The 17,002-nt window shown below is 46.5% G+C and overlaps 1 protein-coding gene across 5 annotated transcripts in view; it reads left to right on the top strand.

The window, feature by feature from the left end:
* Positions 1-17,002, top strand: part of HELZ2 (helicase with zinc finger 2) — a 62,386-nt gene that overhangs the window by 1,525 nt on the left and 43,859 nt on the right. For 4 of the 5 annotated variants that reach the window (XR_011165346.1, XR_011165345.1, XM_069072613.1 and 1 more), the window contains exons 2-11: positions 3,229-4,441; positions 5,678-5,861; positions 6,016-6,123; positions 6,454-6,980; positions 7,241-7,879; positions 8,835-9,618; positions 10,736-10,811; positions 11,811-15,432; positions 15,815-15,897; positions 16,163-16,306. Coding sequence is in view for 3 of the 5 variants with exons in the window: in XM_069072613.1 (XP_068928714.1) it covers positions 3,399-4,441; positions 5,678-5,861; positions 6,016-6,123; positions 6,454-6,980; positions 7,241-7,879; positions 8,835-9,618; positions 10,736-10,811; positions 11,811-15,432; positions 15,815-15,897; positions 16,163-16,306 (7,210 nt within the window). In the remaining 2 variants the exon portion in view is untranslated. The remainder of the gene's footprint in view (positions 1-3,228; positions 4,442-5,677; positions 5,862-6,015; positions 6,124-6,453; positions 6,981-7,240; positions 7,880-8,834; positions 9,619-10,735; positions 10,812-11,810; positions 15,433-15,814; positions 15,898-16,162; positions 16,307-17,002) is intronic. The other variant, XM_069072614.1, reaches the window with a different exon arrangement.

Genomic DNA, 17,002 nt, shown 5'->3' with positions numbered 1-17,002 from the left:
GTATTAAAGGCATTTAAATGATATAGATATAGAATCTATAAGACTTGACAACAGATTGGATATTGGTAGGCATTTTGGGGTGGGGAGAAAGGTACTAAGTTCTGGCTTTTGAGTTTAAAATGTTCATAGGACATCCATTTTCTAGATGTACATTAAGTTGTTGGAGATATGATGCTGGAGGTCTGGAGAGAGGTTAGGCCTGAATAAGTAGATCTTAGGATCATTGTATAGTAGAGATAGTAATTGAATCCATGGTAGCTGATAAGATCACCAAGCAAAATAGTATGGAGGGAGAAGATAACAGGACCCAAGATAGACCCTTGAGACACCCATGGTTAGTGGACATGATGTAGATGAGCATACTTCAAAGAAGACTGAGAAGGAGTGGTCATATAGTTAGGCGGAGATCTAGGAGAGAAAACCCAGAGAGGTGATTGACAGTATCATATATTGCAGAGAGGAGGAGAAGGATGAGAACTGAGAAAGGATCATTAGATTTAGCAATTAAAAGACCACTGGTAACTTTGGAGAAAGTTTTCAGTTGAAAACCAGACTGCAGGTAGTTAGAAGAAAGTTGAGAGGAGAAGTAAAGGTACCAAGTGTAAACTTCCTCTTCCTCCTTTTTTTTTTAAAGTGAAAAAAATTGTACTTCAGTCTGCACTCATGGAGGTAGATAGCATCTTTCGTCATGAGTTCTTTGGAACTGTTATGGATCATTGTATTGATCAGAGTAGCTAAGTCTTTCATAGCTGATTATCATTACAATATTGCTGTTACTGTGTACAATGTTCTCCCAGTTCTGCTCACTTCATTTTGCATCAGTCATCTGAGTCTTCTCAAGCTTTTCTGAAGCAGTTCTCCATCATTTCTTAAAGTACAATAGTCTTTCATCATAGTTATATACTACAACTTGTTCAAACATTCCCTAATTGATGGGTATCCCCTCAATTTCCAATCTTTGCCACTACAAAAAGAGCTGCTATAAATATTATATGTATAGGTCCTTTCGGTAAACTGCCTTCTGAAGGAATTTAAACACTAAAAGGAGAAAAGATAGGATGATAACTATCATGGGTATTGTAGGTAGGATGATGAAGACTATATTTTTTAGTCTTGTTTTTTAGACTAGTTTTTTAGTCTTTAATCTTTAGGATGGGGGAGACATGAGTGAGTCTATAGAAAGGAATGGGGAGATAGGGGGAAAGAGAAGATTAGTAAGAAAGTAGGGATGAGAGAAGGGGCAGACTGAAGGGAGACTGAAGAAGGGAGGGGATGGGATCAAAGGCACATGTTGAAGGGTTTGTCATAGCAAGGAGATGGGGAATCCCTTGAGGCAGGGGTAAAGGATGAGATTTATGAGTCAAGTAAGATGAGAAATGAAGAAGGAGCTCTTATGAATGGGTTCAATATGTTACATAGAAGTATGAGGCAACCTCTTCAGCTGAGAGGCTGAAAGGGAGGGCAGGATTAAAAGGTTTAGATTAGCCAGTATGGTGAATGGTATACTGTAACTATGCTAACCTGACTTAATACACATATGGTCCTGTGGGTCTGCTTAATACAGAAATGGAAAGAGAAATGAGAAGGAGGTTGTGGTTTGTCTAGGGGATAATTTATTTCTCTAGCATTTTGGTTCAAGTTACTCAAAAGCCAAAGTAATGTGATTCTCCATTATACAAGTAGGCAAACTGAGGCACAGGAGGTGAACCAAAGGCTTATTTTATTACTTGGGAAAATCAGACCTCAGCATTTAAAGAGACAGGAATATGGTTAGGAGGGAGCCCTTAGATTTCTAGTCTGTCCAATCTGCATCTCTGGGCGTAGAGGCAGAGGATATCATCCAATTTTTGCTTAACCTTCCCCATGCAATGGCTTATTCCTTGAGATTCTCCAAGGCTTTTCAGCTTGCTTTTCCTGAACTATCTCATTCATTGACATGTGGAGTGGGGGAAGAGAGGGAGAACTTACTGTGGTGAAACCCTGTGTCCTGTGTCCTGTGTCCTGGGGCCGGGTGGAATCTGCTCCTCTACGGGGTTCTCAAAGGTCACAGACTTTGATTTCCTCCCACCCCTTACCTTGCCCCCAAATGGATATTTTTTTGTGGGAGCTCAGCAGTACTGGATGCAAATGGACTCAGGAAGCTTGAAAAGGTCCTCAGTTTAGTAGTTTGTAGAATCATGTGTTAAGTCTCTTAAACCTTAGAAGGTCAAAATGAGGAAAAGGTCACTAAATATTAGTCCCCAGAGAAATTTCTGTATAAAATTGCTGTGTCCCTTTAAAATCTCAGTGGAGGTTTTGCTTGATGGTGATGATGATGATGGTGATGGTGATGATGATGATGGTGATGGTGATGATGGTGATGGTGATGATGGTGATGGTGATGATGATGATGGTGATGATGATGATGGTGATGATGATAATCTCTCCCAATCAGATCATCCTGGCACTCTGGAGGTGGGAGCATCTCTACCTCTAGTAAGAAGTAACTTTAAGGAGTTGGGATGGGGATAGGGATGGAAGGAGGAGCCCATGCCCTTCTCTCCAGTTGTGATCAGAGAACTCTTTCTCTGCCAGTCTTTTTACTTTCCTGCCTCTCCCAGAGTAGAGTGGTCATCATAGGAACCTTCCTTCCTACATCTCAAGTTGGCCCTGTCCCATGAGGTCCTGGGGGAGGTCTGAATGTTATTTCAGTGCTCATGGTAAGGAAAATTGTTTATAGGACAAACAGGCTGCTGGGGTTTTGTCATTTGGCTTTTGTAGATGAGTAAAAGAGAAAATTATTTTCTCAACTTGGAAAAGTACCAAAACCTAAAGTTTCCCTTCTCTTTCATAAAACCATGTCCACCTGTCTTTCCATATTCTGCTCCAAACTTACCTTCTCCATGAAGGTTAGTCCTCCAAGATGAGCGTCACCTACCTCTGGTCACCTTGTCCTTATGGTCATTGCTGTTACCTTTTGTCTTGTACTCACAACTGTCATTAGTTAGATATTTATTTTCATGTTTTCCACTGTAAGTTCTAAAGCTTTGTTTGTATTTAGACTTAATCCCACATTATACTGGGGGACTTCTCTAGGGCAGGGCCATGTCTCTTCTTTCTTTTTCCTGATGGGCTCAACAAAAACTTGGAAGGAGCAAGTGGCTGTCCTTGCCTGGAAGGAGCCATCTTTTCTATCCCCCTCCCCTTCTAATCCCAAGTCCAGAGTGATGACTATTCCCATCTCCCTAGGGTTCTGAGTTCAGGACATGAGTTGGAGGATGAACTGATCCTGAAGTCCAGCTACCTTGAGGACCTTGCTGTGCCTGCTGCAAACTGACCCAGTATTTGGGGCATCTGAAGCACCTTTAACTGGAGTCACTGGATATTTTATATCTAGTTCAAGTGTCCTGTGGAGGGAGATGCCGTCACTCAAAAAGGGGCTTCTGTCTCGGCTCCAGAGCCAACTGGACCGGCTCCAGAGCCAACTGGACCTACGTGTGGGCTGCTCGGTCTGCTCAAAGCCATTGAATGAGAGCACATATATATGGAATTCCATAGAACACAACTGCCCCCGTGAGATCCTTCTGGCAAGGGCCAAGGGAGCGCCTGAGCATAAAGAATGGAGAAAGGTTGGACGCAGGCCGAGCTTTCCCCGGCCCAGACGTTATGAAGTGTGCCGCTACTACAAACCTGGGATGGGCTGCAGGAAACACCACAACCAGTGCACATTTGCCCGAAGCTTAGAGGAAGCACTGGTTTGGACTTTTGAGAGGGAAAACTATATCCCCAGATTATGGCTGAAAGCTAAAGTACAGGGCAGCTTGTACCAAGGAACTCCCAGGATCCTGACTGCAGCTGAAGAAATAGGGGCCGAATTTGGAGGATACTTTCAGGAACTTTGTAAGCCTTGCTTCAGGAACTGCCCTCCACAGGTGACCCTCCGGGGTCCAAACCTGCCATGCCCACAGCATGGGGCCTCTAACCTGATTATTGTGCACATAACAAGTGAGGGTCTTAGAAAGAAACAGTTAGTGGAGATTCGACCCCGGCCCCGGCAAAACCACCTACTGGAATATTGTATGTATGTGTCTCGAGGACATCCATGTCGGCATGGAGCCGTTCGTTGTCAGTATGCTCACAGTGATGTGGAGATGGCCGTGTGGGAAGCTGAGTCTATGGGCTGCCTTACTCGTTCTGACTTGCTCGACCTTCCAGCCACACTGGAATCTGGAGCAGGGACTGGGACCAGCGGTGAGGATGGTGGTAGAAATGGGAGCCCATCTGCTCCACCCCAGATTCAGCTATATTGCCGCGCCTGCCTTGTGACCTGTGGCTCCCAAGAGAGTTTTGAGAACCATTGTTCATCCCTGGAGCACACACAGATGGTGTCCTATGACCAGGGAGCCCTATGGGAATACCGAGCCCCCCCCATCGGGCTCCACAAATTCAAACTTTGCAGCAGGTAAGGCTTCTGGGGCAGGAAAGGCAGCACTTAATTTACCAGACATTTGTTGATCAGGTACTGTGTGGCTAGCTCTAGACTAGGCACTGTATAGGGAGAGAAGAAAAGGAGTTAGTGCTTAATGTCTGCATTCAAGGAGTTCTTTACCAACTTTCCCATTCATTAGCAAATATTAAACTTCTGTGTGTGCGGCCAATGACTGGCGTTAGCTCCATAATGGTACCCCACATCTGTACAGCACATGGCTTAAAATGAGTTAATCATCAAGCATATATTAAACACTTACTATGTTCCAGGCACTGATCAGTGCTTGGGATACAGAAAAAGACAAAATTATAGTCTGTGTCTTGGAGCTCATATCATGCATTCTACACTAGGAGGCAAGATGTAGACAACTATGTACCTATACAGATTCGTACAGTGTAAATGGAAACTGATTTCATAGGGCGTCACTGGCAGTGAAGGGAGGGGAAGAGGGACAGAGAATACCAGGAAAGGCCTCTTGTGTGCTAAAAGTGAGATACAAGTTCTCTCAGCTCTTTATCTCATTTGATCATGTCAGCAGCTCTATGAGGTAAGCAGGAGAGGTATTTTCCTCATTTTACAGATGAGGAAACAGACACAGAGATAGGTGATTGTAAGGAGTCAGAACCAATTTTGGAATTCTGGGTATCTGACTTAGTTCAGTGTTCTTTCTGTTATATTGCATGTGGAAGCAGACCACCTTTTAGTGCCCCCATCCCCAACCACTCAAGGTTTGACCTCACTGGGGGAAGGACTGAATACCTTAGTCTCTCCTTACCTGCCTTCCTTTCTCATCAAACCTTAGATTTCATATAAGCCATTGGTCTAGCCTTCAGTCCCCAAATTCAGGGCTCCAGCCTATGGGAAAAATCCATAAATGTTACTCCTTTTGCATATTCCTGTCTCTCACCGAACCAGAACATTAATATGTGCTCACAGGATCATAGATTTAAAATTGGAAGAGATTTTCTAGGTCAAGGTCATCTCATTTTATAGATGTGGAAACTGAGGTAAAATGATATGACTTGCTCAGTCATATAAGTGGTAAGTATCAAAGTTGGGATTTAAACTCTAGTGTCTTCTGATTCCAAATCCAATATGCTTTCCATCTGACCTTGTTGCTACCTCAGCAGCATGGAAAAGGATAGTGCAAGAGTTTTATTGCTCTCATCATCCATCTGACTACTCTGTTTGGATTTCCCATTCTATCAGGCTGGATATCTGTGAGTATGGGAATGGATGCACTCAGGCACACTCCGTGGAAGAGCTGCAGGAATGGATTGTTCGGGCTCAGGCAGCCCAGATAAGAGAGGAATCAGCCCGGCAGGATGGACTTCTCTCCTACCAGGACCGGCTTTTACATGAATATCAGCACTGCAGCAGTGAAATGCTGGTGGTAAGTAGAGCTTAGTGAAAGGACTTTGATTAGGGACTTCAGAAGAGGGCTGAAGAATGGGGAGGGTCTGGGCGTGATCTCATGGACATGGATGGGGAGCTGGGGCAGCATGTCTTCTGCTAACAGCCTCCTGTAACTGTCTGCCTCTCATCAGATGTCCGAGTCTATATGTGATGTAACTGTGCACTGTGATCAGCCCTTACAATGCCAGGTAGAGGACAAGAAATCGCAATGCAGATGGAAATTTATCATCTGTTCTAAGGTTTGTGACACAGTTTGGGGAGGTGGGGTGTATGTGAAGTGTTCCAGCTCCCTCCTCACAACAAAAACAGTTACCAAGGTGATGGGGTTGCAGGATAGCCCACAGAGGTATGCCAGTATGACTGGGGAGGTGAGGGATCTAGCAGACTGGTGCTACAGTGGATCTTGTCATCTAGGGGCAGCTAGTAAAGGAAAAGCTATGGCCTGAGCAGCCGGGCTTTGGTGGGGGGGGGACAGAAGGTGACTAGGGGAAATGGAAGGAGAGGGGGCGTTTAGGGATAGGTGGGCCAAACTGCTGACATTGCAACATCTCTCCCCATCACCTCTATAGGATCCACTGCAGCACGTAGCCCTCCTCAAACGTCAGATGGGAGCAATCTTTTCTTTGGTGAGTCCTGGGCTCCCACGAGGACAGCTTTACGCCCAAGGCTCAAGGTTCCATGTGCAAGGTGCAGTGATGACCTTCCAGGTGGAGGTGCTGGTGGAGTGTATCACCTTTGGCAGCTATGAGCAATGGATAGCTTTTGATTTTGGACGCCGTCCTGTCCTGGTACAGAAGCTACATGTGCAAGTGGGACAGAGGGAGGCCCCTGGGATCCTGCCTTCTTGCACCCAGGACCAAAACTGTCTTCTTGAGTTGATACGCTGGCACAGTGGAAATCGTTGTGTGGTGCCCAGTGTGGCCAGGACAGCTGAGCAGGTGAAGCTGCTAGCCAAGTACAAAGTGAGCCCTCAGGAGCTGGAATACTATAGGTCAATGGCTTCTGACCAGATCCCCATAACTCCAATCAACTATCAGGACCGAATGCACCAATTCTTGTATGTGGAAGAAGAAGCTCAGCAGGAGCTGGTGGCCAAGTGAGCATGGGATGGAGTCACTGGCTGGGGGAGGGGGAAAGACATGAAGCGGGGAACAGAAAAAGGTGGCAATTAAGGGTTTGGGAGCCATGTCCCCATGATGCCCTTATTGGCCCAGGACACTCGGAGTCAGAAGAAATCAGGAAATACCAGAGTAGAAATACAGCTGAGTTTGAGGGATCTGGATGGGTTAGAAGGGATCCAGAAGGAGAGGTTTGTAAGAAGCACAGCTCACTAACTTATTTATCCCTTTGTCGCAGACTGAACCTTCAGGTAGAAGTCACATTGACCTCCAAGATGCAGACCTTGGCAATGGGCATGAAGCTTGCACCACCTGGGGAATTGTATGCCAAGGTTCCAATTCCTTGCTCCCTGACACCAGACACAGACCAGGGCTATTTGCTAAGTAGAGCTGTTAGCACTGCTTATGTGGCACCTGTCCCTGCCCCTGACAGTCATGTGTATGAGGTTCGAGTGGAAGTCAAGGCCACTTCAGAGCAGAATGTGTGGCTCCTGCTGCCAGCCCACTGCTGCTCTGCGTTAGGACTTAAGGATGAAGATACACAGCTTATGGAAATCCAGTTTCAAATCGATAAGACTGTATTTGGGATATGGCACCAAGCCATTGATGCACTTCAGGATAACAGACTGGTGGCACCTGACGTACCTGCCTGTTCTCTGCCCTCTTTGAGGCCACCTCCTCAGGAACTCCGTGGTAATCCCAAACAGAAGCAGGCCATCTCTTTTATCACAGGCACAGCCAGTGCTCTGAGTCGAGTGCCTCCACTGCTCATTTATGGCCCATTTGGGACAGGCAAGACATACACGCTAGCTATGGCCACTCTAGAGGTTATCAAACAGCCAAACACAAAAGTGTTGATCTGTACCCACACCAACAGGTGAGCTGGGCTGGGGCAAGGTCAGATGCAGCTTTCTTTGGGTCAGGATTGGGGCTCAATTCAACTAACATTTATTAGGTGCCCATGAGATAAAGGGTAGGATCATTTTCTGTCCTGTAGAGTGGTAGATGGCACCCTAGGAATACAAAGATAAAAACTTAGTGTTCTTGTTTACAGGCACCATATACACCGACTCAAGATTACAGAATTTTAGAGTTGGAGGGATTTTAGTGGCCATCTAAATCTAGATTAATGTTAAGAATCCCTTCTGTAACATACCTGGTTATAGTCTCCAAAGACCTCCAGAGAAGGGATACCCAGCACTGATTGAGACATGTCATTCTACTTTTGAATGGCTCTTATTATTGGGAAGTTTTTCAAATAAATCCTCTTTGTAACTCCTCTCCCTCATGGTCCTCTTTCTGCCCTCTGGGGACTAGTCAGTCCAGTCTAATTTCTCCTCCATGTGGCAGCTCTTTAAATATTTGAAGACAGAGATCATGTACTTCAACAGTCTTGTCTTCTCCAGATAACATACACAAGGCTGATACAAGGCAGAATGTGATCAGGCAAAAGGAGGGAGAAATTACTTTCACTTGGATATGGGTGTCAGCAATGGTGGGAAGTTCATGTTGGAGGTAGAATGTGAGACGGGTCTCAAAGTGAAGGATTTTTACAGTTAGAGATTGCTTGATAGTGGCAGGCTCTTTTGGGGTGTGCTGGAGCCAGCTTAAACCAGGGCTAAGTTGCTGATTAAAATTTCAATGTCAGCATTCACACCTTGGAAATCGATAAACCCTACAAATTAGGGCTTGACTTATTGTTTTGTTTGTCTAGACTTAAGAAAATGTAGTGCATATTAAACTTGAAAAGTGTTATATGTAATTCCCTCACCCCCTTAATTTAGGAAATCCCATAGCCATTCTCCTGAACCTCTTCTGTTTTTCCTTGGCAGTGCTGCTGACATCTACATCCGTGAATACTTTCACGCCTATGTCACAGCTGGACACCCTGAGGCTGTGCCACTGAGGGTCAAAAACACTGAAAGCTTCCTCAGCCAGACAGACTCAACCACACTGCAGTACTGCTGCCTCTCAAATGATGGACGCTCCTTCTGCTTTCCAACTCAGGAGAAACTAAAGCAGCACCGCATTATAATAACTACCACTACCTTGTCTCGCTCCCTGTGTGTGCCATCGGGTTTTTTTTCCCACATTCTCATTGATGAGGCTGCTCAGATGTTAGAATGTGAAGCCATAATTCCACTGGCCTATGCCACCCAGAACACACGTATTGTCCTGGCTGGGGACCACATGCAAATCACCCCCAAGCTCTTCAGTGTCGGGGCCAGGAAGTCTGCTGACCATACGCTGCTTAATCGGCTGTTCCAGTACTATCAGCGGGAGACTCATGAATTGGCTTCCCAGAGCAGGGTCATCTTCCATGAAAATTACCGTTCCACCAAAGCCATCATTTCCTTTGTGTCTCGGAATTTCTATGTGGCTAAAGGCAACCCTATTCAGGCTAGCGGACAGATCCCTGGCCACCCATGCAAGTACCCGCTCATGTTTTGCCATGTGGCTGGTACTCCTGAGAGAGACATAACAATGACATCGTGGTTCAACAGGGCTGAGATAGTGGAGGTGATTGAGAAGGTGCAAGAATTCTATAGTATCTGGGCCTACCAATGGAATAGCCCTGATCTGAAGCAAATTTGTGTTGTGTCCCATGGTTCTCAGGTGATTGGCTCTCCTTCCATCTCTGTCTTTTCTCTCCTGCAGGGATTAGAAACAGAATCTTGGTTTGTCAATGGGCAGGCAGAATTTTGTATTTTAACTCCCACCTCCAAATGACAGCCATTTCAGATGTCCACTGGGCACTCCAGGAGCCCCATAGTTCTCAGGATTCTCAAGAAGTATCCTTCATATGGATTGGGAAGTAATGATCATTTTTGTCCCCTTTTGTGGTCTAAACTTCTTTACCTGGAAAAGGAATCTCTGGGGTCCTTCAACATTATTATGACTCTCAGTGATTCAACTTCATCAAATGTATGTTTGCAGGTAAACATGTTCACATGCAGCATAGTCTAGTGGACAGAGAGGTCCTTGAAGGCAGAATAGTCTGGGTTCAAGTCTTGACTCTAATCTATCTTGGATGTGTGACTCTGGGCAAGTCACTTAGCTTTTCAGAGTTCTCAGATCACTCTTTAAGAGAAGGTGCCAACCTATATTTTTAGAAACTTTACTAATCTGGGAGTTCCCTATGCTAAAAAAATCTCAGGTCTAATCCTTATCCTTATCCCTTGTAGAGAAACATAAGAAGATGCACAAGTAGTACAATGATTGCCTTTAGCAAACATTACAATAGGTCATGTCCTTTGTGATTACATTATATTGGTACCAGGTACCAGTGTTTCTTAATGGGGACTGAAAATAGTAGGGGTTGGGGTGTGTGTGTGTGTGTGTGTGTGTGTGTGTGTGTGTGTGAGTGTGTGTGTGTGTGTGTGTGTGTGTGTGTGACACCCATCATCCAGCAGAGTGAAGCTGATAGAAACTTACCTTTTCTCTGAGTAATCTATGAAGGCTTCATGGAGGAGTTGGGATTTTGTGAACTGTGCAATGATCTGAGGAATGTGGCTTTACCTTTTTATTATTTGAGTGGTTTTTGAAAGGGAGGGGGAGGATATATTTGATACATTCTTTCTCCAAGGTGGAGGTCCCAGACAATATTTGTTTGTGATGGGATTAGTTTGGAGGTTGAGGTCTGGGTATTAAGCTTGGTCATATAGGCCTTGAGGAATATTGTTTACTCTGGGCTAAGGTCACTAATTGATCTCCCTGTTGGTCTGTTTTTCAGGTAAAAACACTGAGGCAGGAATTGAGGAAGCAACAACTGGGAGAAGTAGCAGTAGAAAATTTTGAAAATCTCCCAGGTGGGTGTCTAGTGCGAGGAGCATAAAGTTAGAAGATAACATGTCTGCATCTTATGGGGACAGGAGCATGGAGGACCCTATTTGAGGGGACTGTAGCTGTCTTATTTAGAGCTTAATTCATTTGCCAGTCACTGTCATCATAGTGAGACCCCTGGGCAATGGATAGTGGAGGGGCCCTGTTTTAAAATTCCTTGGGTCTTTGATAGGGAGACTTATTAAGAGCAGGTGTCCCCTGTGTGACCTTGGGCAAGTCACTTAACCCCAATTGCCCTACCTTCCCCCTCCAAAAAAAAAAGAACAGGGGTCCCTCAAAGGTCACCATGTATGTATGTGTATTGTGGAGCCACATGTGGCCCCCTAGGTCCTCAAGTGTGGCCCTTTGACTGAATCCAAACTTGACAGAACAGGGGAGAAGTGTAGACATTTTTACTATCTCTTCTCAGGCCCTTTAAGACTATGATTAGTTATGACAACTTCTCAAGGAGGAAAGAGGCACACTTAAAGGGGCTGAATGTTGGGTTCTCTTTATGACTACATTAGGGACTCTTTAGTCAGCTCTACTATAGGCACAGCCTTGCATGTGTGCTCTTCTTTAGCACATGGTAAGGGTGGGGGGAGTCAGGACTCTTCAGGTATTGGGGCTGGGTGGGAGTGGTGGGGTAAAGAAGCTTTCTGTTGCATCAAATGCACCGATAACTGTCAAGGGCCTTGATAATCTTCATCATGCAACACAGAGATGCACGATTTCTTTAGAACTAGACCTGTCCCAAAGGGCCAAGAGTCAAATGTGTGAGAGCTCTGGCCTTGGCTGCTTCCTTTTCCTATAATGGGAAAGGGCCCCCAGGGCAGGTTCTCCCCTTGCCTGCCCTCTCCCAGTGTCCTGCCTAGGGTCATCTGACTCTTTGACAATTAGGGGTTGTCATCTGGCCTAACCCTTTCCTCTTCTGCTTTTGCTTGTCTGGCTATGTTCTGATTTTTTGGTCTTGGCTCTTTTCTTAGGTCGAGAGTTTCGAGTAATCATCCTCAGCACAGTCCACACCCGGGACAGCCTGCTCAGCAGCTCAGTCCCCCACCTGGAATTCTTCAGTGAAGCCCGAGTACTAAACACAGTGATGACCAGGGCCCAGTCACAGGTGGTTGCTGTGGGGGATGCTGTGGCTCTTTGCTCTTTTGGACGTTGCAGCAAGGTATGGAAGCGCTTTATTCAGGAGTGTGTAGAGATGCACAGTGTGTCCCCTGCGGACCTCACCATGGAGCAAATCAAGCAAGATGTGGCACACAGGCAGCGCTGGGCCCGGCAAAATGGACTGCACCCTGTAAAGGCTCCCAGTGAGGACTTGTTAGAAGAGGAGGACAATGACAATGACATTCCTTCCTGGGTGTCTGATGCCGAACTCAATGCTGATGACCCCATCCTGCAGGAGCTGCTGGATGAGAGCAAGAATGTGGCAGTGACAGTGACCGAGGATGGGTTGCTGAATGTAACACCAGCTGCCCGGTCCCGCCATCAGGGACAACAGTATTTAAGCTTTCCTGTGCCAGTGTTGCAGAAATATCTACGCATGCAGCCCAAGATATATAGGAAATGTGAACTGATTAAGGAGGCCTTTGAGAAAGCATCTGCCTTTACCATAGATGACTCCCCACCCCTCATCATTCAAATCAGAGGACGCACCAACTGTGGTATGGCCTTCACTGGTGACCAAGTTCTAGTGGAAATCCTGACCCCAGAACTGGAGGAACAGGGGTATTCCTGGCGCCCCATGGGCCGAGTGGTAGGTGTACTGGAAAGGGGTGACCGTGAACTTGTCTTCATATGCAAGATGGATGAATTTGACCCCCGAGTAATGATTCCCATTGACCCTTCAGTCACCAAGATCTTTGTGCCAGAGCTAAAGGATAAGCCCAACACTATTCCCATTCGCCGTCTACATCGAGGACACATTAAGCTTATTAGCCATGAGAAGATAACAGAGGAGACCAAGCGCAATCAACTCTTTCGTGTACAGATCATCTCCTGGAAAGAGAGGTTCTATTATCCGTTAGGTATTATACTTGAGATTCTCCCCTTGCCTTTGACCTTAGAACAGGGTTTAAAGATTCTGGACATGGAATATTCTCTGAATGCCAATGGAAGATACCCAGCTCCTGTCATTAAGGAAGTGAATCAACACAACTGCAGTAAATCTAGTCTGTACCGGGGACAGTGGAAGGACTGCCGGGATTATCTGACCTTTACTGTGGACCCACAGGGCTCTCGAGATCTGGATGATGCTATCAGTGTCCGGGACCTGGGAAGTCAGTATGAGATAGCTGTCCATATATCTGATGTGGCCAGCTTCATGCCAAAGAATGGGGCACTTGACCGTGAGGCTAGGAAGCGAGGTGCTACTTATTATGCTCCTGGGAAGGATCCTGTGGCCATGCTCCCATCCAGACTCAGCCAGGACCTATTCAGTCTCCTTCCACAACAAGAACGTCGAACCATCTCACTGATTCTTACAGTGGAGAAGGAAGGTGACCGAGTAGTGCAATGGCATATCACACCATCTCTGATATGCTCTGACCTCCAGCTAACTTATGAGGAGGCTGAAGTTATTATTAAAAGCCACCCTGGTGGTGGGGCCAGGCTGCCTCTCCGGCTGGGCACTGTAGAAGGCTGTGTTGTGGCTGCATATCACTTTTCCCAAGTCCTCCGCAGAAACCGCCTTCAGGGAGATTGCTACTATGACCAGCCAGATGAAGACAGCCCCCTTGGCTCACGAAGCTCCCACCAGATGATTGAGGAGCTTATGATCCTATTCAATAGCTATGTAGCTGAATTCCTGGTGCACAAGGACAACACAAAGTTGATCACCCCACTGAGGTGCCAGGCTGAGCCCAATCCTCAGCAAGTTGCCCAACTAAAGGAAAAGTACAGTCATTTGCTGCCTCTGTCCCTCCATCTCTCTTACCGTCTCTCTGGCCAGACCACCAGTGCTTCCCAAGCAACCAGCTCAGGATACAACCTTTGCATCCTACGTCCACTTTGGGACCACCTGTGTCAGGCTGCTGACAGCAGGGACTATAACAAGATGGTGGATCTCATTGCCACAGATGATATCCACCCCACTCTAGCCCCAGCTGGCCTGGAGTTCCGGAAGCTGCTCAGCCGTTCCTACTTCAGCCGCTCAAACTCTACTAGTTTGTCTAGGGCTGGACACTACTCATTGCAGGTGGACTGGTACACTTGGGCATCATCCCCCATAAGGCGCTACATTGATGTGGTGCTCCAGCGGCAGCTCCATGCTGCCATGGGCCAGGGCCAGCCTGGCTATTCCCCTGAAGATATTGACTTGTTGTGCCATGACTTCAACCGGAAGAATGGGCGTGCACAGGCTTATGAGCGCAAGGCCCACTGCCTTCACCTGGCCACCCAGCTCAAGGCCCAGTTGCTGACAAAATTGTGCTTTGTGGTGAATGTGGAATCTGCAAACCGTTTTTTTAAGGTGATTTTCCCCATGAACCGAGATACCCTGCCTGACCCCCACCTTGTTAATTATCGTGCATTGCAATTGGTAGAGCAGCCCACCTTCATCCCCGAGCGCCAGAACATAAAGCTAGTGTGGAAGAGGAGAATGTACTCTCTGGATAAGGGTAAGGCATGGACTCCATCTTCTAAAACCCTGGTGGATACACATGTCATGCCAGTAAGCAGTGTCATCTGGCAGGACCTGCTGGTGGCCATCCAGAACCAGAACTTTCAGAAGGCAGCAGCCTTGCTGCTAAGGTCTAGAGGGGCTGCCCAGACCTCCTACCATCGGCCCCTGGGCCAGGTGTTTCGAAGCAAGTGCTCCCACTACGTAGAGGTGGTCCTAGAGCTAAGTACTGGGGATGCACTGCAGATGCAGCTGACCACCGATGTCCAGAGGGGTTTCCTTGTGCCCTCCATCCAGATGTGGATGTTGACACCTGGTTTTGCCATTTGCCTGGAGCATGCTGAGAAACCCATTGACTGCTTTTCCCGCTATGCTTCCCAGGCAACCAAGGATGTGTACTCAGAGGCACAAGAATATTCCCAGGTATGGGAACCTCTCTGTGCCATGGAGTCTGCTTCTAGTGCTGTGGCTGAAAATGACTCTATCCTCTTACATGGTGTTCCCATTACCTGGGACCAAAAGCGGAACAGCCAGGGACAGATGCAAGGTTCCTTCTGCTTAACCTATAGCTTCCTTAAGGAATGTGCAATTGATATCAACTTCAAATTCTGCTACCTCTGCATCCGGTTGGAGAACCTAAAACTCCAGGGTCCAGTAGAAGAGGAGGAAGAGAAGGAAAAAGGAAAAGAGGCCGCTTTGTGCCAAGGCTTTAGGAAGCTCATGTTGTGCAACAAGGCAGTAGATCCACCCATGGTCAATACTCTTGACTCTTGTTTGAATGTAGACCCTGACACCTATACCTGGGTGGCTCATGGGTTAACAGATGAGATGGATCAGGATGGCAAAAAGATTGACCGGAGAGAAGAGCGACACAGGATCCATTTTTTTCTGCACCATTTAGCCATGGATGGCATCCCTGTGGAGGTCACCAGAAAGGGAGCTTGCTTCACCATTGAGATTATCCCTAAGCTGCTGCCAGATATGTGAGTGCTCACAGAATGGTAATGGTAGAGGGTGTGTGTGTGTGTGTGGTGTCACTGGAGCAGAGGTGAACAGACTTGGGCCAGAGCTCCTACCCTAGAAAAACAGCACCCCAACCCAGAAGATCAGGCTTTTATATCCTAATCATTTTTTAAACCATTTCCAGAAGTTCTGTTTAGTCTAGAGAAGTCAGAGTTCTTTCTAGTCCCTTGACTTTTTGGTCTTGTGTCTGGAGCCTCTAAATCTTGCTGTGTTTCTCATTAACCCTCTTGATAGGCAGTTCTCTGAAGTAGCAGCTGCCTATGTTTTCCCTTCCCTTTCCCTGAGCTGTCTCATGGATCCTGCTAATTATAACTGAGGGTTTCTTTCTTTTTTCCTCCCAAGCCGGAAAGAGGAAGCCATCTGGAAACTGAAATATGCCTCACCACTTGTCACCAGCATCGCCTTAGGCCAGCCCATCAAGGAAGGTCAGTCACAGAATGACATTTGGGTACTTAGCTCCTCAGTACCCCTGTGAGATGGGCAGGCAGAGAAGGGTATAGAAGAAGGACCTTGGGATAGGGTCAAGGGCTTGACTTTGGCTCTGCTTTCTCCCTTGTCTCACATTCACATCTTATTTCCCTTCATCCCAGTCTCTGGTAGTTTTTCTCTTCTATGACTCCTTCTCTTTCTTGATCGAGGTAAAAAAAATCCTACCCCTAGATTTCCCTTTTCCCTGTTGTATCTTTTCAGTGTCCTGCATAGCCACGAAGTCCAGTGTCCTGAAGCGTCAGACCTTTGACATCCCACGAGGAAAATTCAGACTCAATAAGAGTCAGAACAGTGCTGTACTAGAGGCTCTCCAGAAACCTTTTACCCTCATCCAAGGGCCGCCAGGTGAGGTAGAAGCTTTAGTGCATACTGGATAGGGAATGATGTTGGGTGAAGCTCCCCACTGAGAACTTTCATTAGACAAATGAGGTGCCCAGTGACATCATCCCCACTTCCAGACCCACCATACTAGGCTGGAAGCATAGGAAGAGACAGCTTCAGTGAAGCCTCTGAGTGTGAAAGCTAATAGAATTGAAGGATTTAGGCTGGGAAGTGAACTGATATCATTTAGGCCAATCCCTTATTCCCTTTCATTTTTAAAATGAGAAAACTGAGTTGAAGTGGTTTGCCCAAGACCATATAGGTGGCTGGGCTTTGGACACCTTTTCTGAATGTTCTTTCTGCTACACTTGAAGGATTTGGTTCTAATTCTTTTTTATCTCTGGGTTCAGATTGAGGAGATGGAGAGCTATGACATAGAAGTCTATAGTTATCTTTCCTCTTCCAGTTCTCATCATGTAGAGACAGGGGAGTTTTCTTCTCTATAAAATGAGGGGACAGGAAGGGTGGCTAGGTAGTGCAGTGTGTAGAGCACTGGCCGTGGAGTCAGGAAGACCTGAGTTCAAATACGGCCTCAGACACTTAATTACTAGCCATGAGACCTTAGGCAAGTCACTTAACCCCAATTGCCCTGCCTTCTCTCCTCCAAAAAGCAAAAAAATTTTAAAAAAATTAAAAATGAGGGGGTTTCACACAGTTCTG

This window comes from Petaurus breviceps, unplaced genomic scaffold (genome assembly GCF_028583685.1).
Source record: "Petaurus breviceps papuanus isolate PSGF00001 unplaced genomic scaffold, PetGlider_PUasm1.0 90847, whole genome shotgun sequence".
Lineage (NCBI taxonomy): Eukaryota > Metazoa > Chordata > Mammalia > Diprotodontia > Petauridae > Petaurus > Petaurus breviceps.
This window is presented reverse-complemented; position numbering and strand designations above follow the sequence as displayed.